The 24,500-nt window shown below is 40.6% G+C and overlaps 2 protein-coding genes and 1 long non-coding RNA gene across 9 annotated transcripts in view; 2 read left to right on the forward strand and 1 right to left on the reverse strand.

Annotated features, from left to right (window-relative positions):
- The first annotated feature begins 1,340 nt into the window (after positions 1 to 1,340).
- On the forward strand, positions 1,341 to 22,199 carry LOC123969726 (hexokinase-1-like). Its single transcript, XM_046047356.1, has 18 exons — positions 1,341 to 1,730; positions 3,796 to 3,958; positions 9,064 to 9,212; positions 10,256 to 10,375; positions 10,662 to 10,757; positions 10,942 to 11,041; positions 11,300 to 11,483; positions 11,877 to 12,032; positions 12,325 to 12,558; positions 13,389 to 13,693; positions 14,188 to 14,336; positions 14,611 to 14,730; positions 15,043 to 15,138; positions 17,956 to 18,055; positions 18,239 to 18,422; positions 18,624 to 18,779; positions 19,884 to 20,117; positions 21,018 to 22,199. Exons 1-18 carry the CDS (start codon positions 1,668 to 1,670, stop codon positions 21,166 to 21,168), a joined length of 2,760 nt encoding a protein of 919 aa, XP_045903312.1. The 5' UTR covers positions 1,341 to 1,667; the 3' UTR covers positions 21,169 to 22,199.
- LOC123970056 lies at positions 17,050 to 24,428 on the reverse strand. Of its 2 annotated transcripts, none has more exons than XR_006824861.1 (7): positions 24,252 to 24,371; positions 23,028 to 23,116; positions 19,787 to 19,943; positions 18,652 to 18,762; positions 18,197 to 18,257; positions 17,922 to 18,011; positions 17,050 to 17,693 (listed from the first exon to the last, which is right to left on the reverse strand). It is a non-coding gene; the product is annotated as an uncharacterized LOC123970056 (long non-coding RNA). The 2 variants fall into 2 exon arrangements; XR_006824860.1 differs by having other exon boundaries at positions 17,054 to 17,693; positions 24,313 to 24,428.
- zbtb45 (zinc finger and BTB domain containing 45) overlaps positions 23,518 to 24,500 on the forward strand; it is a 33,680-nt gene continuing 32,697 nt past the window's right edge. For 2 of the 6 annotated variants that reach the window (XM_046047434.1, XM_046047425.1), the window contains exon 1: positions 23,518 to 23,756. The gene's annotated coding sequence lies outside the window, so the exon portion shown is untranslated. Of the gene's footprint in view, positions 23,757 to 23,798; positions 24,225 to 24,381; positions 24,395 to 24,500 lie in introns of those variants that run through there. The other 4 variants (XM_046047388.1, XM_046047397.1, XM_046047407.1 and 1 more) reach the window with 3 other exon arrangements.

A 24,500-nucleotide genomic window follows, 5' to 3' on the forward strand; every position in this document is an offset into this window, starting at 1 on the left:
TGCAACAGGACTAATTAGCATTCAAAGAAACTCTCAAAAAACCACAAAAAAGGACATTTTTAAAAGTGTGTCACAGTTAACAAATCAGTCTAATATTTTCCATAATATGATGAATTAATATTACTGCAGACAAAACGCTCATCAGTACAGGAGAGTAGACCTAAAAATGACTGCAATAGTTCTATAACGCTGATGAAAGGGTTCATTAGCTTCTTGATCAGGAATATAAGTGCAGCTTTTATCCTTTTATTATGGCGGACAGAAGCATAGGGTTGGGGTTGTAATAAGTAATTAATATTTGTTTGTTCTTTTGAGCATAGTTCTCACCAAAGTCTGTTAAGCTGTAACTCAAACCTCACTGGTCATCCAGTACAACTGAAGGCATGGGGAGTCTCAATATCACAAGTTATGTCCAGGTTTCCCTCAATGAGGAATATATCACGGATTGGGGGCCTGTCTGGGATTTGAACTAGGGAACGCTAAGCGAGAATCATGACACTAAACCAGTGGTTCTCAAACATTTTCACATCAAGGATCCCTACAACCCATGACCCAAGCAGTCTTTCAGAAACAGATGTTTACTTTGCCACAGTAGCGAAATGTACTTAAAATTGAGAAAATTGCTATTAAATCAATCAGTAAAAAAGTATATTATACTATATATATTTGTTATTTCTGTTTCTGTTTTTTGTCAAAACACTACAGACTGGTGAGTTGGTAAAAACATACATTATATAGCTGGAAACTCCCAGAGTAGCTGAGTGACTGAACCTTGCTTTTAGACTATTTTACATATTCTAATGGTCAAGAATTACAATTACAAGGTTAGAGTAACATGCCAGGTGCAGCATGTCTCTGGGTGCCTTGTTAAAGTGACAGGAGATAAGAAACCGTCAGTCACGAGTTTGTTTCTCTAACTTTAGTGTGCATAGGAGCTTTGAGGACACGACTGGACCTTGCAGCTTACTGATGCCCTTCATCCAGCAGCTGATGCTGAGTGGGATGCACCAGGAAGAGGGATGATGACATCATAATGTGGCTGCCTTGCACCTCTGCACGTACACCTCCAGAGGCTGTGGCGACAAGGGGGGCGGGGGAGTCTCTGTGCTGTTGGGTGGAGAGAGGCAGGTTATCGTGCAGATGCAGCTTCCTGCTTCAGCTCTCAGCCCTCCCCCCTTCCTCCTCTGTCTCTCTACCCTGACCCCCCCCCCGTCTCTCTACCCTGACCCCCCCCCCGTTTCCTCTCCCTCACGTCCGCAGCTCCAGCCAATCACAGTGCTTGCTGGGGGCAGGCCATAGCAGAACCACCATTCCTGCTGCATCTCCCCAGTGCTAAGAGGGAGCCAGCAGCTGATAGGGAGGAGACACGGTCAAACCCAGCCTCTGTGTGTGTTTCTGTGCGCGCGTGTGTGTGTGTGCCTGTCGCAGACTAGTAAGCACGGCCGGTGCTTCACTCTTGTTTCACCAGACTTTTTTCCCCCCCCTCTACCCCTTTTAACCTTGCAACGGTGCTCAGCTGAGGCCTGCTTCTTTCCTCCACACTCCAGAATAAAGAGGGATCGGCGTTGGGGGACAGGAGAGAACGGACGGCAACCTTTATATCCCTCCTACACTCTAAAACCACCTCGTAGTCGCTGACAGCTCAGCCTGGCGGACGTGCAGGCAGGATGATAGCAGCTCAGCTTCTGGCCTACTACTTCACCGAGTTGAAGGATGATCAACTCAAAAAGGTGAGTGCGAGCAACATTAAACCTCCACTGTGCGTAATTCGAGAGCAGCCTAGTGGGCAGCCATGGACGCCGGTAAACGGTCGCTAACGGTGGGGCGTATCAGGCTGGGAGAGGAGGATGCAGCATTTGGGAAGTGGAGGAAGAAGAGGCCATGATGAATTCTATTGATTGTATTGAGTTGGCCGTGTTTGACATGGATGTCCTTGAAAAGGGCTGGGGTCAGTGGTGTTGGGGGATGCGCTGCAGACGGAGCGTCGGTTTCCAGTGCGTCTGAAGCACACAGGTGTCTGTGAGGGGCTGCTGGGAAAAGTCGTGAGCTCTCTCTCTCTCTCTCTCCTCCTTCCCTGGCTGCTTCCTCCACTGACTGATTCTTACTCTCTCTCACTGTTTCACCCCCCCCTTCGTTTTCCTCACTTATTCTCTTATTACCTCTGGCAAAGACGACACAGACTCGGTTATCAGAGGGCAGATGTGGCCATCAGTGAAATCCGAGCTGGAGTAAAGCCCCAGGTTCTCTAAAAGAAACCGACTGACCTTAGGTTTAGTGGAAATCATCCACTGAATGGGATGACAGACCAGTGAGATGTTCCCAGGGGATGGGGGTGGGGTGGGGGGAGTCAGATGAGATGGAGGGGGTGTAGGATATTTATGATGTCATGCCCTATGCTGTGATGTCACAGCGCCATAGATGCACTTGCCTCCACATAAGTAGGTTAGTGGAATTTACTCTAAAGGGGTGAAGCTTATGTGACTCCTTGAATGGATGAAAGTTATCCAACCATGTATGTCATGGGTATGACCGGTACACTGCCTAATACCATTTAAGACATTTTGTCAAATTTAGAAGTAGCCCAAATGACTTTGTGTGTTATAGAAGTGTAAACATAGTTGAAAGCACTGTTCAAACACACAGAACTTAATTAAAAAAATAAATATGCCAGGCAAAATTAAGCTTCAAATAAATGTTGTAAAAAGCTGATACAAAATGTATGTTTTAACAGTTTTTTAAAATTTATTTAAAGGAAGCATGCAATGTAAAGAAGAAAGTCAAGAGTTAAATACATTGAATGATAGAATGAGTGCATAACAAAATGATCAAACTGTCATGGCATACAGCCTCACAAGGTTGAGAGCCACAGACAGGAATAGAGCGAGGAGTGAGTGGTCTCCCATGATTTCCTGGTGATCATGCCACAATGCATTCAATCCTCTGCAAGTTACTATACTTCACATTGCATTAGTGTCAATATTTGAGAGGCTAATAATAGTAATGGCACACAGATAACAAACAAATGTGTAGACTGTGTGTCGTGACACAGAATGGATGTCTGGACTGTGGTGCACCCCTTTGGCATGCACTGTATGATTATGTAACAACAATAGTGAAGGTCCTGGTGCAAATCCCCCCAGAACAAACAATCTATTAATTAGATGAATTAACTGTAATGAAATAATTAAACTGCAAAATGTGGCTGTTTTAAAGCTGCATTTATTGATATAGCATTTTACAAAGGCACAAGACATATTGAATGTGTTGTGTTGTAGTACAGTAATATTAACACTTGTATTGTGTTAACATGTTTCTACAACAGTGTTTTTAATTCATGGGGTTGAGCTGTCCTGGTTCAGGCTCCCTCTCACAAAATATGGTACTGTGTGAATCTAATGTATCGACTTTTAAACTACCACTCACTCGACTCAGTACTCAATCTCCCAACATGCCTCTCATGCAATTAGTTAATTAAGTGGTTACACAATCTGAGGTGTCCTTCCATAAGAAGATTATGAATGAGGTGGAGGCCTAACAGATCTCACAGTACATTACTGTGTTTATACTATGATGACATAAATGGAAAATGGTGTTTAAATGGTCATCTGTAGTTTTTAAATGAACTTAAAGGAACAGTGTGTAGGATTTAGTGGCATCTAGAGGTGAAGTTGCAGATTGCAACCAGCTTTAAACTCCTCTGCTCACCCACCCCTTCCAAGGGTTGAAGAGAACCAACGTGAGTTATATTGAATACTCCCTGACACTCCGTGTTTCTGTCCTGTGTCTGTCCCTCAGATTGATAAGTACCTGTACTCCATGCGTTTCTCGGATGAGACGCTGAAGGATATCATGAACCGGTTCCGCCGGGAAATGGAGAACGGGCTCGGGCGTGACACCAACCCCACCGCCACTCTCAAGATGCTGCCCACCTTCGTCAGGTCCATCCCTGACGGATCAGGTACAGTATACGTGAAGACTCTCAGGGCAAAAACAGATCATTGTGATAACTCAACCTGTGTGCTTAAAGATACTCTACCTGCCCAACACTGGTCACAAATCCCAAATTTCTTTCTAGGTTCCTGCTGCCCAAAAGAATCTAAAGACTAAGATGGACTTAACAGACCCACAAACTTACAATACTTACTAAGCTTGTTTTATCCTTAAGATGCTTTTTGGGAAACAAGCTTTGAGTTTCAAAACATTACAAAGAGTGGGCTGACGGGAACATTGGGGATTTGGAGACCTCATCAAAATCAGGGAGAGCAATTTTAATGGTGGTGTAAGTTCTGTAAGTTTTAAGAAATTCTGAAGAAATCCGGTACCATGAGAAATACAATGATCAGCAAACAACACAGCAAGTAATGTAACTACTATTAGCTAACTTGTGTTCAAGCCTACTGCTGCTACAGGTGATGCAGTGAGACTAACATGCAGAGAGGACGAGACGGTCCCAGAGACAGCGATACTCACAATTCTCCTGCTACTATAGCTAACATCACAACAACAGCATATCTTGGTGAAATAGAGAGTAAGAATTTTACAAAAAGACTTGTATTGGATTAGAATCACGTATCCCACCTTTAATATGTTGTGCATTGTTAAAGACATTACACACATTGATATCTTGGTGTAAAAAGAAATTTACCTGTGGCGGCTAATTTACTTTATTCTATCGGGTATTGACTGGAGGTCATTGAGGTCTGTTCAGCTGAAAGTTACATATTTGTTAAATATTGAATTACCTCCACATCCTTAAGGAAACGCTGATGTTTCCCTTAGCAAAAATAGCCCATTGATTCAGCAAATAATAGCTACCTTAGCTATTCATAGTATTGGCACATTGATATATATTCGAAAGATCAAACATTGCTTAAGTTTAATACACTGAAATTACCAGGTCATAATATGAGATTATAAAAAAAGCAGACACAACACAAGCATTAAACATTAAGCATTAACATATTAATTAACTGTAACAAATAGTTGTGCATTCAAAAAGTCAGTAATTATACAAGTAACACTGACAGATGGGGAATATCACAGTTTTATGAAAGAGACATCATCATGAGGAAACATTAAATCACATTAAAGGCAATGAGATCCCATTCATTTCAATTGAGAGTGCAGTGTCTGTGTTTTACTACATTCAGCCTATCTTTACTGTAAGAGTGTTAAAGCTACGGATGTGTCCTGTTTCTATCTGTCTATAAACAATGTGCTGATGTGGTAAAATCGTCAGGGCTCTCCTGTGACATAAGCCTCTTTGTGTTTGTGCTCTGGATTTGGACTCTGTAAATGACTATTGTTTTAGTCCTAGGGGGGCAAACAATTCAGCCTCATCACACTCTTTATTCATCTCATAGCATGCAGTCAAAATTGTCAGATCATAACGTTTATTAAGATTTATGGATTTGAATTTAATGAGAGACAGTTAAATGATCAATAGGCTTATGTAATCCATTCAAAACCTGTTGCACATTAAATATTCATGATTTCCAGTCTAAGGTTGGCCTGTTATCTGCTAATGTGTTTGCTAGACAGTAGTAAAATACTATAATACATTACAGTCATGATTGTGCCAAGTGTATTTTGCTGAAATGAAGATCAGCATCAGTTTATATATTCCTGTGGGTGAGCCACCACAGAGCTGGTAGGAAAAGCTGTATTAGTATATTAAGTTACATTAATAAGCTAATAAAAACACATACATGTAGAGACAAAAAAGCACATATCAATTAAAGTAAAGATTTCAATTTCATTATAGGGAAACAACGGCAACTTTAATTTCAGGATATTTTAATGATCAAATATGTGAAGGGAACAATGATAGTGTTCCAGGGAAACAAGCACTCACTGTGCATGAACATGTGTTTTGGGGGAGTGGCTTTGGCAGGAGGCCTGAAGGGAGGGAGTGGGATTTTTTGTTGTATACTTTCAAAATCTAGCGGTCTCTTTCTGGTTTCTCCAAAGTTGGCTACCCCAGTTGTAATGGTGTAATCATTTAGATTCCTCAAAGTGAAGCTGGTTATGAACCTGTGTGTAAAAACTCTTGACATGGCAGGATTTTAATGTGCTAATTGTCATCAGAGAAACACCTCAGCTCATCTGAACAGCTCTTAGATTCACATTAGCGGTACGGTCCTCAAACTGGGCCTCTTTGCTGCATAGCATGGCTTGTCCTTGTTAGTAAACAGCACCAGTACACAGAAATAACATCAAGTGTCTGTCAGACATACTGTGGCTTGAACAAGGCCACACTCCCCGTCCTGCCATCTCTCACATTATAAATAGCCGCAGGTTTCAACAACTACATGAGCTCGGAGGGATCAAGCAAAGGGCAGAGTTGAAGCCATGCCGACAGTCAAAACTGAAATACATCGATGTGTAGGATGACTGTAGCAACAAGAATAAAAGTTAGCGTTTCCTCCACTGTAACATGTAATGTCAGTAACAGTTAATCTGACCTCTCAGGGCAGACTTACCATGTGTCTCACTGGAAAATGAGTAAATGAAATCATGGCTAAGCTCTAAAGATTGTCAGGTCTCGGAGTAATCTTTACTCTGTAATAAGATCAGACTAAGAAGGAAAGCTAATAAAGATAAAAATGTAGAAAGACCAGCTCATCTTCAAATGTCCCTTTCTGCCTGACAGATACAGCCTAAATCTTACAAATTCAGTTTTTTCACTGTGAAATTGGAAAAATCATGAGTCAATTTTTCTGTGAATCTTGTGCAGATTGACTGATGCGCTCTACACATCAGAGAGGCAAAGCTTGTAGACTGAATGGCTATAGCTGAAGAAACGTCTGCCATAAATAGTATCAAAAAACGGGTTTGATATAATGAAAATAACTTCAAAGTTTAAAGTTTGACCGCATAAAAATCTTAACTCAAGGTTCAGGATCTGTTGATTAGTGACAAGCTGATGCAATTGCCTGGAAAGAAATCTTGGTCTAGACCACAATAAGCAAAGCAAAAGATTTGGCTTAGCTATGAAAGGCTACAGTGAGTGGTTTAGTCCAACTTCAACACTGGATGAAGCCTGGTCACTGTACCTGTCTGTGGCACAGCAAACAATGCTCTGAGGTCAAGTGTGTTTCTGATTGTTTTACCCACAACAACGTTCACAAGCCTAAACTCAGAAGGACAAAGCTGGTGGTGGATCATTTTTGGGATCTAAATGTATGTGACCACGCCTTCAGCTCCTCCTGCTTTGGCTGGCTCTTACTTTTGGGGATTATATCTCTTGAAAACTGAGTAAATTCCTGGGTTTGTTGCCAGAATTAAAGCTAGGATTAAACTTAGAAATGACAACCACATTTCTGCTGTCTAATTATATTAAATCCTCGTATGACTTTGTCTCTGTGTTTGTGCATCCTTGTCTCAAGTTTTTCTTACGGTAGTTTGTGACTGACAGGACTTGATTAAATACTTGAGTACTTGACAATGTCTGTGTTAGTTTAAGATTAGGTTTATGGGCTTATGAAACTACTGCAGGAAATACTGACAATCCAACATGTGCATGAACCAAGAAGTGGCGTCTCACCCATACGAGCACTGAGATTACAGTGGGACGGGGACTATAAAACGGACACATGCTCTGCAGCAAATCAGTAACACTTCTATATGTCAAGCCCGGTCGCATCTCATTCCAGTCAGGTCAAGGCGATAAATAGGGCAATGCAGCAAACACTACAGTCATGGTGCTACTAAATGAAGAACATTGTTCTGTTGGGAGGCAGGATGCTTTCTTGTAAATGAAAGGTCACAGGTCTGTTCCCTGCAACAGTAAATGCACATCCATACACTCTCATGTGTCCTTTTGCAAGACACTTAATTCTTCTCTACTCTTTCATTTTAACTCACTGTAGATCAGTGTCAGGATAAATGCATAAAAACAGCTAAATTAATCGTTTTAATCCAAAATGAGGATGCAGCAGTTTGTAAAGAGAGCTGTCACTCTTTAGACTGCCAACAAGAAAATACAGATTATTAAATATCAGAAATGATTAGCTATCTTCTGACATTCACTTAAAATAGTAACAATTTAAAACATCCAATAACCTGTAGTTTAAAAATAATATTAATTATATTGTAAGTGACAAGCTGTGTGTTTGTTTTGGAATAAACTAAATGAAACCAACTCTATATGTGCTGTTGCAACTCTCCACTGAGGATAGATTTACATTTTGGCTTCTTGCCTGGAGTGAGACGTCAGCACCTGGCTGTTGGCTCTGTTCATGTAAAAGGGTCGTGGACAAATAGCTAAAGTGCATCTTAAAATAAGGTCATTTTGTTTGTTTGTGTGTCTTCTCTTTTTTTAACGGGCACTTCCCTATTCAGGCTTTTAGTTTCAGTAGGGTTCAGGTTGCGGTCGTTTCTATTAACCGGCTTTAATCATGAGTTTGTCGTTTGTGTGTTTTATTACACACGTGTCACAGATAAACATCATCACGAAGCATAGAAGGACCACTGAGTGAGCACGCTGCTCATTCCAGTGTTTATATATCCTTGATGGGCTGGGAGTGCAGTGACAAGTGCAAACATTTGAGGTTTATTTTGTCTTACTATTGATATTAGTCTTGCGGAGCCTTTTTCTTTTCATTGGCATGTCAACTTTGGAAATGATGATAGACTCAGGTGGCACTAGCAATGCCTCCAGTAAGCTTTGAAGGGTAACTTTGGTATTTTTCAACTTTTTTTTCACATCGTAATAATAATAAGCACTGAAATACTGGGGCAGCTGCGGCTCAGGAGGTAGAGCAGAAGATCGGTGGTTCAATCCCCGGCTCTTCCAGGCTGCATGTCAAAGTTGGATACTGAAGATAGATTCTGAACTTAATTGTCCCCCCTTGTATGAATGTGAGGGAATGTTAGTTTCCGAGCACTTAGGCTCAGTCTATGTGTAATGGGGGAATGCGATGTAGTTTAAAAGCGTTTTGAGTAGTCGCAAAGACTAGGAAGGCACTATACAGAGCATTTGTAAATAAAAAAAAAAAAAAGTATCTCAGAGATTACAATTTTGAAACTCTCTTAAGTTTATCTGCATTCTCATTTTGACAGAAAAGGGGGACTTCATTGCTCTGGACCTTGGAGGGTCCAACTTTCGGATCCTGCGTGTCAAAGTGACACAGGACAAGAAGCAGCCGGTTCAAATGGAGAGCCAGGTGTATGACACCCCTGATGACATTATCCATGGCAGCGGGACACAGGTAAGCGCATAATAAACTTTCCAAGATTCAGGGTTCGAAGGTCTTTTATTTTCTGGTTCATATTTTACAAAAACTGGATGGCTATTGCTAAAACCAGTCACCAGACATTATCTAAACTGTCCACATGTTATAATCCCTTTCATCATCATAAAATACTGCAAGGCCCAGGTCAGTCACTCAGCTGTTTCCACTCCAAATATTCAGTGTTTGTGTCTGCCCTCCAAACAGAGCCCAGTAGGATTTAAGGTCATCTCAAGGATCAATATGTGTAAAATGACCTCAATAACAAAATAATGAGAGCAGTGAGAGTGAAGTCTGACCTTCACTGAACTTGTAAAGAACAGCCGGCAGTCGTATTGTAACGTGATAACTAAAACATGAGCGACTGTCTGAGGCTGTTTGATTGGAACAGAGCATGACAGATGCTGTTGAATGACACGTCAAGGGGACAGCTGGCCAAAAATGTAATATGCTATATGAACAGGTTTGATAACAAGGTTTGTGGCAATAGAGAGTGATTTGATCAGCTATAAAATTTATAAATGACATAAAACAGGCCTTCTCACTGTGAAAATCTGTGTCAAGTTATTATAAGTAAGAAAGAAACTTTTTTAACAGTGGTTTAAAAGGTTCTCAGCCAGCCAAGATATTGATATAGTGCTCTGAGTGTCAATTGTTATTTATTATAACCTTCATTAATCTATCTGGCCCCCTAAAATGTGACAAGACACCCACTGAGTTGCCAGTTTATTAGGTACACCTAGCTAAAAGTAGAGCAATCTTACACAGTCCTGCAATAAATCCTACATTCACAAAGGATATGATGTTCAGTTTTTATTTGACGTATTTTAGGGAGGTTTGGGTTTAGTTTATGGTAATTTTAGAGACTGTAATTGCAATGCAACTGGAGTGTATTGCGTTAGATTTGTACATATTTTTGCATTTTTATTGGGAACTGCTTGATATTTTTCCTTTATCAGGATTCTTAACTTGGTACATTAAATTGTTATTCTACAGTGTTAAAGTCCCTTTTGTGTCCGCAGCTCTTTGACCATGTTGCGGATTGCCTGGGCGACTTCATGGAGAAGCAGAAAATCAAGGATAAAAAGCTTCCTGTAGGATTTACGTTCTCCTTCCCCTGTACCCAAACCAAACTAGATGAGGTAAACACTTAAATGTGTTGTATAAATTAAAGTTAAAGGGATAATTGTGCCACACAAATCGCAGACTATAGTTTTAAACATTTTGGTGAGTATATAAAACATAATCAAGCAAAGTGTGGGATATTTTGGAGAAAATGTTTTTGCAAATGTTTTGTAATTGTACTTTCAGTTCAGTTGTTGGAAACTCATGCCGTGGTTGGAATACCAATGGAGAGACATTTCAGACTTGCCGAGCCAGTCTAACTGTAACTTAATGTTTGACCTTATAAAACTGTTTGTTTTATAGGCGGTCTTAGTGACATGGACAAAGAAGTTTAAAGCCAGTGGAGTAGAAGGCATGGATGTTGTGAAGCTTCTGAATAAGGCCATCAAGAAACGAGGGGTCAGTGTTTTCTTTTTACTAAACCGTTGCATAAGGCATACAAAACAAAATATTCAGTCCTTGTCTGATGCATTTGAAAATACACTGAATATAAACCAATGATGGTATACTATACCAAACTTACCAGCCTGTGACTGACAATTTTAGATTTTGGTTTGGGTTAAACATAATTTTGTTTTTGCAGGACTATGAGGCAGACATCATGGCTGTGGTGAATGACACAGTTGGCACCATGATGACCTGCGGCTTTGACGACCAGCGGTGTCAAGTGGGCATCATCATAGGTAAAGACACAGGCTACATGTTTTAAATGCAAATAAAAGTAGATTATACAAACTGATGAAAAATAATCTTATGCATTGTGGTCCAGTGCTGCATTCACAGTGGGAAAAACTTACTTACCAGAGTTACAGCTAAAGCTACATGTGGGGGCGCCAGAGGTATTGTATCCCTAACCCTGGCTTCATTAGAAAAATGCCAACTGAGCTCCACAGACCAAAAGTCATGTAGGACAGGAGTTATGCAGCTCTGCATCCTTTCAGGAACGGGAACAAACGCCTGCTACATGGAGGAAATGCGGCACATTGACCTGGTGGAAGGGGACGAAGGCCGGATGTGCATCAACACCGAGTGGGGTGCCTTTGGGGATGATGGGTCCCTAGAGGACATTCGCACAGAGTATGACCGCGAGATCGACAGGGGCTCTATCAACCCAGGAAAGCAGCTGTAAATATTTATTTATACTAAGCAAGCACGGTCCGACTGAGAAACTGTGACATATACAGTGCATGTTGTAAAATAGACTACAATGACAATGAAAATGCCACCATTTGGTAAGTGTTTTTTCAGAACAACACAGCACTAAAAGGGAAGTTGACAAACTTTAAAGGGCATTACGTGGCTTTTGTGACAGACATTTTATATGTAAATATATACCAGCGTACAGTACAGTTTATATGCATCAGTCATGTTGTTAATTATGTATCTGTGGCAGTTGAGCATGTTCATCGTTTTCGGTGTACACAGTATTCTATAAAAGATTTGTTTTTGTATCTGAAGTGTTGCTATATCACTCATCCCAGAAACAAAGAAAGAGCTGCTGTGGTTGTCTCTGCTCAGGTTTGAAAAGATGGTGAGTGGGATGTACCTAGGAGAGCTGGTTCGACTCATCCTGGTCAAGATGGCCAAAGAGGGGCTGCTATTTGAGGGACGGATAACCCCCGAGCTCCTGACCAAGGGAAAGATTGAGACGAAACATGTTTCTGCCATTGAAAAGTGAGTGGGGAGAATTACTTGCTGTGTAATGCAAAAGAGAAAAATGTCATCTTTTTTTTTTTTTCAGGGAAAATTTACCATTGAGTGGCTGGTGAATTTGAACATTGATCTGTCAGTAGCTGGCAGATGTTCTAGTTTTAAAAGGTTAATTTCCCATCCGGCTTTAAGGGCATGACTTTTGATGACATGACTTTTGAACTGAGTTTAAGTTATAAGTGACATTAAAATTGGCATTTAAATGACCATCTGGACATCATATGTCTTTAATAACAAGAAATATTTGTCTTTTCAGGACTAAAGAAGGACTGAAGAAATGTATGGAAATCCTGACAAGGCTCGGGGTGGAGCCGTCAGATGAAGACTGTCTGGCTGTGCAGCACGTGTGCACCATCGTATCCTTCCGCTCAGCAAATCTTATTGCTTCAACACTGGGAGGCATCCTCTCTCGCCTAAAGGAAAACAAAGGACCCGTGCGCCTACGCACCACTGTGGGCATCGACGGGTCTCTCTACAAGATGCACCCTCAGTAAGTATTCTTTAAGAAACAGACTGAAGTTTTGATTTCATGTCTCTAAATTGGACCTCATGTTCGCCTTAATCCCCCCACCCCCACCCACCCACGATCACCATGAAAAAACAGAATGAGATGAAGGTATGCAGGGATCAAGGCGAGGCAAACAAGATCCTCTGAGGAATATAGAGGATGCGCACCAGATATTTCTTTTAGTGGTTTAGATTTTAGATTTCAGAGTCCCATAAATTAAAAACAAACAAAAAACCCCAAACAAACTCCCACACAAGTCCAAATCACTTCTGCAGTTTTAAAAGTCAGACTGATGTTTCTTCATTAAATACCCTTTTCAAGGTGGTGATGTGGTCAAATTTTTTGTTTATTTCAGCTATATCTAATTGTGATATATGACATTTTTTTAAGAAATGAAATCGATTAAATCAAAATTTGTCATTGTGGTTTAACATATATATATATAAATACAGTTCACTGATTTGAACATCAGTTTGATTATTTCAACAATACCATATTGTGATAAATATCCAAATTATTATAATGATTTCAACAATTTCACCTCACCCTATTTACTCACGTGATGCTTACACTAGATAATATGATAAAAGTAAAGGAGCAGTGTAATATTATTAAATAGTTTCAGTTCACAGCGAAAAGAGGTATGTATGTCTGAAATACCATCGAAGACCATCTCAGATACAGTGTCTTCCCTGTGTCCACACCTCAAGTGGATTTGGTGTTGATTGATCAGCAAAGAATAACATTTTGAATTTTGTTATAGCTATCAATCCTCCTCCTCAATCCTGAGATATTTTCTCCTGTCTGAACAGATATGCCCGCCGCCTGCACAAGACAGTGCGTCGCTTGGTCCCAGACTCAGATGTCCGCTTCCTGCTGTCTGAGAGTGGGAGTGCGAAAGGCGCAGCCATGGTGACAGCAGTGGCGTACCGTTTGACGGAGCAGGCGCGCCAGATTCAGGAGACTATGGCCGAATTCCGACTGAGCAAAGCGCAGCTGTTAGAAGTGAAGAAACGCATGAGGATGGAGATCGAAAGAGGCCTCAAGAAGGACAGCCACAAGGAGGCAACAGTCAAAATGTTGCCTACCTTTGTCCGAAGTACACCAGATGGAACAGGTACAACTTATAAACACTACATTTACAAATCTTTAAATCCTTTAAATATGGGTGTTGTGCGCTAAGCCCAGAGTTTCACCACAAGAATTCTAGTGGAGGCATACTGCCTCACCTGAAAAAGAGTTGAGTTTCAAATTTTTGTTGATGTAGTGAGCAGGTGAGTCAGGTTCTTCCACGTTATGTATAGGCATCACATGTCTAACTTATCTTGGCAGCGAAGCGATTAACATCACAGAACGCAACAAGTTCTGACAAGTACAAGAATATTTCAAAGCCAAGAGGAACTATTTTAGCAGTAATTCTCAAAATGGCAGTAAATAACTTCCCATGTTTGAGTCAAAGTAGACTTCCATGCGTTGAAATTGTATTATTTAAGCACCAGGGAGCAGTATTTCTTCTAAAAGAAAACCCACATAATGGAAGAAACCTTATTCAGTGGTGACAGATGAGGTTTTGTTGGTTCTTAGGCTAACAAGGCCTTTCTTGTAATACAGAGAACGGAGATTTCCTCGCTCTGGACCTCGGAGGGACAAATTTCCGTGTGCTCCTGGTAAAGATTCGCAGCGGGAAGAGGCGATCGGTGGAGATGCATAACAAAATCTACGCCATTCCCATAGAAGTCATGCAGGGGACAGGAGAAGAGGTAATGATTTTCAGTTCTGTTTGAAGCTTATTGCTGCTTGCACTAGAATTCTCATTCATTTTGAACAGAAGTCTTTTCTGCCTGGAAATAGATCTAATCTTGTGCTTTTTACTATTTTTGACATAGATTTATTCCCATTTCTGCTTAAATCGCATAACCACAACAATATTTGGATGCATCTTAACGTTTTTGTTTCGCCACAGAAAATAAAGTGATAGCCAGCCTAACCATATGTGCCAGTATACAAACCACTAAAAGCATGTCTCTTTTCCAGCTCTTTGACCACATTGTGCACTGCATCTCCGACTTCCTGGACTACATGGGAATGAAAAGTGCTCGGCTGCCACTGGGTTTCACCTTCTCCTTCCCCTGCCATCAGACCAGCTTGGATGCAGTATGTTCTCTACCAATTATCTCAAAAATAGCACACATTGTTTGCAAAATCATAAGAAAAATCCAGAAGAACCAGACCTGGGTGCCTTCCATGTAAAAGAGGTGGAGCTTACCAGAAATACCAGTGCAAAGGGAAGCAAGAAGTTCAAGTAATTAAAGAAAGTATCTGAAGTACAGTTCAGTACAAACAAGGACACATTAGCTCTACTAATCCTCTTCAACCTTTACACTATTATTGTGTTATTATTAGAGTGCTGCACTATGCAAATAGTGTTTGTGAAATATTTCCCAGTAAGTGTTATGTGCTTTGCAGGGTATCCTTGTAACCTGGACCAAAGGCTTCAAGGCCACAGACTGTGAGGGGGAAGACGTGGTGGAGCTTCTTCGGGAAGCGATCAAGCGGAAAGAGGTAATTGCAAACAGGAAGTACATCTGATCATCATTAGATAAGGAGTTACTAGAACGGCAGCAACACAAAAACAGAGACGCTGACACAAACACCACGGTTTCTCCATTGCTTTCCACACCTAACACTTCATGCGACAAATCAAACTTACTGTGGCATTCTTGTGCTACCACAGTAAGACAATTACTAACACAGAGAGACAAAATAAAAAAAAACATTGTATGATTTAGCAAGGGCTTGCTCAAAGTGGTAAAAACTTAATTAAAAAGTACTTAAACTTTGAAGTAATTAATTCAGCACTGCAAACACTTTATTACTTTTATTTTACAAATTTGGATAATATTTGAGTAATAATTCATTTTTCTGCTAGTTAATATTAACTTCTGACTGTGGCTTTGCAGATGCACAAGTTTGTTTTTTGTTTGGAAAGTGTTGTCAAGAACATAAAAACTTCATACAAGGTTTTTTGGACCAATGCTTCTTGTACATTTGGACAAAGTTTGTACTCTTTGGAGCTCTGATTGTTGTCACATGTTGCTTTAAAGGTCTACATATAGAAAGGTCTGACTGACAGACCTTTTAGCTGATAGATGCTGCTGACTGGCTTTCAACCAACCACTGCAGCAATGTTTTTAAATGTGATAAAGTTATTTTATATCTAAAGTCCTTTGGCATGATGTGTTTGTTATTGTCTACCTACTGTACACTACCGTTTAAAAGTTTGGGGTCACTTGGACATTTCACATTTTTTGTCCATTAAAATAACATCATATTTATCAGAAATACAGTGTAGACATTGTTAATGTAATGCCGATTTGTAATGGAATGTCTAAATAGGCAGAGAGAGGCCCATATCTGTAACAATCAGCCCTGTGTTCCAGTGGCACGTTGTGTTTTTTCTAATCCAAGTTCATCATTTTAAAAGGCCAATTAATCATTAAAAAACTATTTTGCAATTATGGTAGCACAGCACAAAACTGTTGTGCTGATTAAAGAAACAATAAAACTGGTCTTGTTTAGAATAATTGAGTATCTGGAACGTCAGCGTCGTGGGCTCTTTTCTTTTTATGGCTTTTTCTTTGCCGTTCTGCCTAGAAGGGCAGCATCCCGGAGTCGCCTCTTCACTGCTGATGTTACTGTTTTTTTCCCCCTGAGTACTATTTCATGTCAGTTGAGGACCTGTGAGGCGTCTGTTTCTCAAACTAGACACTCTAATATATTTGTCCTCTTGCTCAGTTGTGAACCGGAGCCTCCCACTTCTCTTTCTATTCTGGTTAGATCCAGTTTACGCTCTTCTGTATAGAGAGTAATACACAGCATTGTAGGAGATCTTCAGTTCCTTGGCAATTTCTCGCATGTAATAGCCTTAATTTCTCAGAAAAAGAACTGACTAGACTGAAAGTTAGTAGAAAGTTTTTAGTTTCTCAAAAGAAGGCCAGTTTTATTGCTTCTTTTATCAGCACAACAGTTTTCAGCTGTGCTACCATGATTGCAAAAGGGTTTTTCCAATGATCAATTAGCCTTTTAAAATAATGAACTTAGATTAGCAAAGACAATTAATGGATTGCAGTCAGAGTGCAACTGGAACACAGGGCTGATGGTTGCTGAGAGGGGTCCTCTGTACGCCTCTGTAAATATTCCATTACAAATCAGTCATTTACAATATTAACAATGTCTACACTGTATTCTGATCAATTAGATGTTATTTGAATGGACAAAGCAAATAGTTTTTCTTTTGAAAACAAGGAATTTTCTAAGTGACCCCAAACTTTTGAACAGTAGTTATGTTTGTACTATACTAAACAAATTTTTCATTTCACTAAAGTATACAGTACACATACTTTTTTTTCCTGCAGGACAAAATTAAGAAATCCTCCAACAGACCACTTCATAAAATTTTATGTGAAAACACTCACACTCATAAGACCGTAATTACTGACACCTTTGGACTGACCTGCAATTTTGCAGTTCCAGCATAAAGCCACTTAACCCTACCCCCTACTGTGCTACTGTCTGTGTATGTATGTATATATATATATATCTATATGATGAATCTGTTTTATGTTCAACAAGTTTTGTTTATTCATATGTCATCACTTTTGAGTTTCTTACATTGATTTCACCCTTTTAGATGGAGAATCCAGTAAGTATTAAGTGTAAATCATTAACTGGCAGGTAAAGCAGTGCAGGACTGGAGCAGTGTGTGATTATTGTTGTACTAGCATGTCATAACACCTGGAATATCTACTTTCAGATATTGTGGAGGAGTGTGTGTCTGTGTCTGCAGTGGTGGGGATCTTATTTAAGCTCAGAATTAGCACAGCGGTGAAACTCTTTTTTTGTGTGTTTGGCAGAGCTCCTGAATTTTGCAGCTCTCTGAAACGGCTTGTGTATTTTATTGTGTAGCCTGGCTAAGAATGTGAGTGAACCGCATTGTGCTCAGTTTGTCGTTTGAAAACTTGCCAGGCTTGATATTAATCCGTCTGTCAACACACCCATTCACCAACAAGTGCTGGATATAAAATGTGGACTTGAACATTTTAATGTTCAATGAAAACCTGGAAAGATAAGGGATATTTAATTATTTTGATGTTTTTTTTTAACATCCTTTAGTTAGTTTTAGTAAAGGTAATCATATTTTACCACATAGAGAAAGTAAAAAACTATCTAGCTTTACCGTTCTTATAATTTAAAAAATCTGAACTCTACTAAGCATGAATCTTGAATTGTGAGACTTGTCATGTAGTGATAGTATATAAATTCTTACTGTGTCATTGTACTCCTACCTGTGAATCATTTTCTTGCTGTTTGTTTTCACAGGAGTTTGAGCTGGATGTGGTTGCCATAGTGAACGACACAGTGGGGACGATGATGACCTGCGCATATGAGGAACCCACCTGTGAGGTGGGGCTGATCGCAGGTGAGTTAAAAACTGCACTAAGGTGAACTTGTTTACTCACATTTATGTTATATTTACCGTAACATACGGCACCAATAGAAAACACTAATCTACTGTTGGAATTTTACGTTTAAAAACAGAAAGGCTTGGAAAATGAGGTACCGTTTTTTGATAATGATGGACTGTGGCTGTGTGTCCTCTCAGGTACGGGCAGTAACGCCTGCTACATGGAAGAGACAAAGAACATCGAGATAGTGGAGGGAAACGAGGGCCGTATGTGTGTCAATATGGAGTGGGGGGCGTTTGGCGACAACGGCTGCCTGGATGACATCAGGACGAAGTACGACCAGGCAGTGGACGACAACTCGCTCAATGAAGGCAAACAAAGGTAAGCCCACCTCCAGTATTAAACTATATCTGAGTGTCTTTATTGCGAGTCTGAATGCCTTGCTTACTTATCTACTGCCAAAGCTGAACAGTTAAACACATTGTCCATTCGCTAACAGATTTAAACAAACCAAAAAGGACAGTGTTGTGTTAGTGTTCTCTCACTGCTAACTAAGATGTGTTTCTTTCTTATACATGTCAGATATGAGAAGATGTGCAGTGGTATGTACCTGGGAGAGATCGTCAGGCAGATTTTGATTGATCTGACCAGGCGTGGCTTCCTCTTCCGGGGACAAATCTCTGAGACATTAAAGACCAGGGGCATCTTCGAGACAAAGTTCCTGTCACAGATAGAAAGGTGAGTGAATCACTTAACAATAACTACTGCTGGTGACTCATTAGCAGTTTTTACGAGATTTTCCAAAGCCTACAGAGTGTTTCTCCTACCTCCCATGCCGTATGACAATTAAGTTGGAGAAAAACAAGATAAAGTAGTCACATTGCCGAGAAAACTATGGCTGCTTTCATTGTCGTAACTGTTTAACTTAATTGTATTTGTCAGAGTTGTCACTCAGGATTATTGTAAAAAACTCAAGTGCAAAACCCAGCACGCTAAGACAGGCAACTTAGAGCAATGAAGGATTTATTAACCAAATTTTTAAGAATGAATGAGGAGCAGAGTCTATGTACGTGGGGAGTTCGGAGGTTAAGACGTGACCAAGAGGAGAGAGAGCAGAGCAAGGCAGGGAAGCAGGTTGAGAAATGGCTGAGGGAGATCCAGGGATAAACAGGAGCGGGACAGAAGCAGAAATCAGGTCCAGACGGGGCACAGCATCCAGATATTAGCCAAACTTCAAAAACACACAAAGCAGAATAAACAAGGCTGCCGCAAGACTAACTATGAAGTCCAGTATATAAAGCAGAGTAGACTGGAGATGATTAGCAGCTGACAACGCGACAGCGACACACCAGATTCCATTGTAATCAAGAGCACAGACAGGGAGCGAGAAAGAGAGAGTCAAAAGCAAACATAATGTATGATGTATTCCACACAGCTGCATATTCATTTTCATACACTGTAGTGAAATGAATTGAAGGGTTTAGGAAAAAACAAACAAAAAAGCCTCAAACACCAGAAATAGTTTACAGTGCTATAAAATATCTGATATATACTCATTTAGATAGAGTCTATGATAAAAACATACAAAAACTGTAATATGATCATGAGGATAAGATCAAATAAGCATGTGCATTAGCAGCATTGTTCACAGAAAAGTAGCATCTAGGGGGATAACTCACCTAGGTGTGGGGGCGGGGAGAGGGGTGCAATGTGACAACTTGAGTTTATACACTGTTTAAGCCTACCTTAGCCTCTGGGAACAGCTGTGAGGTATCCGGTGACTCTCCTGCTGTTGGCTGACCTCTGACACGCTCTCTCGCCCCCGCCCTTCCTGCTCCACAGCGATCGTCTGGCGCTGCTGCAGGTCAGGGCGATCCTGCAGCAGCTGGGGCTCGACAGCACCTGTGATGACAGTATTATCGTCAAGGAGGTGTGTGGCACGGTGTCCCGCCGTGCGGCTCAGATCTGCGGAGCCGGAATGGCTGCTGTGGTGGACAAGATCCGTGAGAACAGAGGATTGGACCACCTGGATATTACCGTGGGCGTGGACGGCACGCTCTACAAGCTGCACCCACAGTAAGACGCAGGATAAGAACATAATTGCAGTGTTTGGGGGAGAAGGGGTTCATTAATTCTTAAACACTACTGCACATATCGAATTTCATCAGGCTGCATAGGTTGGATCTTTTTTATTTTCTTGTATGACTCATTGTGAGACGGCAGTGAGTGGATGGCACTTGCTGCAAATGACAGAGAACTCATTATAATATGTTAGATAATTTTTTGACACAAAAAAATATTTCACTCGACACAAAGGGGGCTGTTAAATCTCAGGACAGTGATAATAAAGGCTCTTCACAAGATCTCAACGTCCTGAGAAACAAAAAGGCAAACATTTGCTGGTTCCAGCATGTTAAAAATTAAGATTTGCTGCTTTTCTCTCTTTTTATATCAGTGTAAATTTGGGTCATTTTGATAAAACAAGAAATTCACAAGCATAATCTTTCAATATTTCCAACATTTCTAACACAGACTGAAGGTAGCAGCATCATTTTATGTAACAATATCTCGGTGGCAGCAGGAGGAGAGGGGTTAATGTTGACGTGCTATTTTCATTTCGTTTAACAAACTAAACTCAGAAACCAGTTTTTAGGCACTAATATTTTTCAATTACTTACCACTTCTTCAATTTCTTAATCAAGACCTCGCCATGTGTGATTCCATTAGTCTCTCTGCAAGTTATTGGCCACTTTTCATAGAAAAGAAAGCTAGGCAATGCATTTGGTCAAGCCCCTTTTCACAAAAGCAAACGAAGTCTGACATTTTCATTCCACTGTAAATCAAGGGGCTGTAAAGCTTAAGTGGAAGCTGTATGAATGAATGAATGTTATAAGAATCAGAAAGCATCTCTCATTTCTTTGACTTCAGTTGCGAACAGCCTCCTAACCATAGTTTCCTGTTGCTCTCTACCCTCAGCTTTTCTCGGATCTTCCAGCAGACAGTGAAGGACCTCGCCCCAAAATGTGACGTCACTTTCTTGCTATCCGAGGATGGCAGCGGCAAGGGTGCCGCCCTCATCACTGCTGTGGGTTGCCGCCAAAGGGAGCTGGAGGCGCAGCAGCACTGAGGAGCTCCGCCCAGTTAGACCTTGAGAAGTACCTGCTGTTCCACCGTGACCTTCACTTACCGCACAGCCCAACTTCATCTCCCCTTGGCAGCCGTGACTCCACCTCTGCCCCACCTGCCCCCCCCCCTACAGCCAGAGAGACGTGCTGCATGCACAGGGCATTAAAACTGAATATCTAAATATTTATTTATTCTTCACCAGAGGGTTTATTATTTCCATGTTTGTACATTTTCCTCAATAACTTGTCAATAATCAAACACATCTAGACTCCTTTGGCGTGCAATACTTGTTTATTGCTAATTTTATTTTTATATGGAGGCAAATATATAGTTGTATTTATATAGCTGAGGCCACTCCCAGTGTCATTAGGATATTGACCAGAGACGCACCAAAAACATGGGCGCTTTTTATATGAAAGTTACAATAGGAGCATTTTAATGTAACTATCAAATGAAGGACGTCCTTCTCACCGAACAAAACTCATTTTTACAGGCTCCACTTGTTCAGATAAACCAGTTCCAAAAGGGCTTGCTACAAAGGGTTGAATGCAAGAGTCACGGCTGTTAAAATCATCCTCATTTTTTGTGCAACATTCTCACACAGTGTGCTAGGCTACTAACCCCTTTTTGTGTAACCATCAACGTAACTCACATATTAAAGAGGGTTGAAATGGCCCAAGTGGAAGTGTTAGCGTGTCCTGTTACTATTTGTGAACTACTATATTTTTGGTGTTGTGATGAATCCCACTTCTACTCATTGTATGTGCAAAGAATAAATGTTTATTGGGCCCCCAGAAAAGAGTGGATACTACGAGCGCTTTTGTGTGTATTTGTGGCTGAGTGTTAGTGTGTCCTACTGTAACGACCTGTAGCTTTCAATGTCCAAAGCTCTGTGGAGACTGCATGCCTTACATTAAGACAAAGGAGAGCACTGGATCCTTTTCATTTTCTTTCTTTTTTTTTACATCAATATAGATTTGTGATCGACAGTGAAAAGTGAATTCATTAAATTATATTTTGTTGTGGAGTAAATCTTGGTGTCTCTTTATTAAACTATGAAGCAGCAGCGGAGTCATGCCTAAACTTGTCAACCTAGACAGGGTATTTGATAGGGGCAGACACATCTTAAGCACAGAAAATGTGGGGCACTTATCTGAATCAAAGGAAGAGAAATTAGTTTTTCATGAAGCTCGGTTGAGGTGATGGAGAGTTTGCTGTAGCTCAGCATTAATACCAATCTCACAGCAGGCAGCTACATTTGTTTAAGGTGGAGAAGTAGTTGAGATTTACATATTTACTGGTAATAGAGCACTATAACTAATAAACACATCTTAAGAAATAAGGTCCTATTTATGTTAAAGGATGCCATGAAGGGTTCTTTATAGATGCTCTCATTTCAATGAAATGGCATTTATCAGATAACAAGATTAACATGACCCATGTGACTGTGGGTTAATATCATGGGTGCAGATACTAATATATGAAAGCTACAGCCAATTTCATTTAGAGATAAGCTTTACAATAACCTAACAACAAAATGAATCTTCTGAATGTTTTTCAAAACTTGCTGCAGGTGATGTGTTAAGATAAAGGACCAAAAAATGTTGTTGTTGCTTCATTGCACGATTCTTTAGACTTTGATTCATCTCATTTAGTCTATAGACGTCAGATAATGATAAAACTCTTATCACAGTGTTTTTATGTCAATCAAGATGCATATTACACATTTGTTTAGGCACTTTCTACATGTGGCACACTTCACACGCATCATATGGGCCTGTAACTGACTGATTCTTACTAGTTTAATTGAGCTTTTTACTGTAAAACAGTCTTATACAGTGGTGTACTGCTTGTACTCACTTCAAGTCTTTGCCATTGAAAGTACTTGTATCTCGCTGTGCTCCCCAGACCTGCTACGACCATAGGTGAAGTTTATCCACAGAACAAGGCTACAGAAAGAGGAGAAAACTCACTATACAAATGTTCTTTCAGTCCTTAAATACACATTCATACGCTCTGTGTGCAAGCTGTACATCTGAACACCTGACAAGGTCTGCAATCTTATAATGGTTTCATTATGGTATAATATGAGTCATTATCACATGTTGCTATTGTTGTACTTATCCAATCCATTTCATTTTATACGCTTAATGCCATGGGCCAACACACAGTTTTATCAAATGTATAGATTAGAGCTTAAACAATAGCCTGTGTGTTTTATCCTTTTGTTATGGTATATTTTCTGTGTGGGTGTGTGCAAGTCCATGCATTTGTATGCATTCGTGTCTGATAGCTCTGCTGCATATATAATCTGGGTCTGTGTGCAGGTATTTGTCCTACTTTTCGCAGGGTGTGAGGCTGTCTGCATTAATGTGAGATAAGTACTGCACGTACATTAACAGTTGTTTATGGTTTCGCTGGCGTTAAGCAGGGGAAACTCCACATCCCCTTTTTGTGCCTATCCCTATATGTATACGAGTCTGCGTTTGTTTCCAGCTCTCGCCGGGTTGGGTGCGTTTTACAGAGGGCTTCCTGCTGCATCCATCAGCCTGAATATGAAACGCGCCGAACTGTCACTGCACATTACAGGTATGTAGTCACGATTAAACAACATGTATTGACACTGACGGTCAGCTATGGGTGTTAACGTGTTACACGGTCTGTAAAGAAAAGGGTGGCAGCTCGTTAGCTGGCATGCTAACTTTACTAGTTGTGTCTTTGGCAATTTGCGCTAGCTAGCTAGTTATCGAGCTAGGTTAGCATTGTATTGGAGCGTGGGGGCGAGCGCCGATAGCTGCTTTTGTGTTATGCTAGGCACGTTACCAGCGTCTGTTCGATATTTAACAATTTACGCTGGTGTTTAGTCGATGGTGATGCGCAGTTTGCATCTATAAATGGGTGCATTTCGTGCAGATATCCGTGCGGGTGTTGGTGGGCTAATGTCAACAGCTAACGCTAACGTTAGCTTGTCCCCGTTAACCTGCTCGCTTGTTGCTGGAGCTTTTAACGTCGGCTGGTCAGCAACCTATTTACTGAAATAGGCATTCAGTTAACGAGGTGATTTCATGTTTCTGCGTTTACTACCTCAGTCTTTGTGCGTCTGTTGGCGCAAATATCAGTCAAATTATCTTTAGTGTTGCATTACCGGCCACCCACTGTGCAGAATAGCCAAATAAACCGACCCGAGGAGGTTTAGGACTCGCGCACGGCACGTGCTGTCAAAACAGGTGTTCCAGATGATGCACGCAACTTATTTGTTGATTAATTAGCAGCTAATTAGTTGTCTCCTCTGACACCTTCAGCTACAGCTGCGTGGAATGAAACAAATCAGGG

Source organism: Micropterus dolomieu, linkage group LG01, assembly GCF_021292245.1.
Source record: "Micropterus dolomieu isolate WLL.071019.BEF.003 ecotype Adirondacks linkage group LG01, ASM2129224v1, whole genome shotgun sequence".
In the NCBI taxonomy this organism is placed as follows: Eukaryota; Metazoa; Chordata; class Actinopteri; order Centrarchiformes; family Centrarchidae; genus Micropterus; species Micropterus dolomieu.

Excerpts from the sequence above, each read along its gene's own strand:
- LOC123969726 (XM_046047356.1), top strand. The coding sequence starts at position 1,668 with ATGATAGCAGCTCAGCTTCTGGCCTACTACTTCACCGAGTTGAAGGAT. Across the intron at positions 3,959-9,063 it reads GTCCATCCCTGACGGATCAG|AAAAGGGGGACTTCATTGCT; the intron begins GTACAGTATACG and ends TCATTTTGACAG. Across the intron at positions 18,780-19,883 it reads TTCCTGTCACAGATAGAAAG|CGATCGTCTGGCGCTGCTGC; the intron begins GTGAGTGAATCA and ends CCTGCTCCACAG.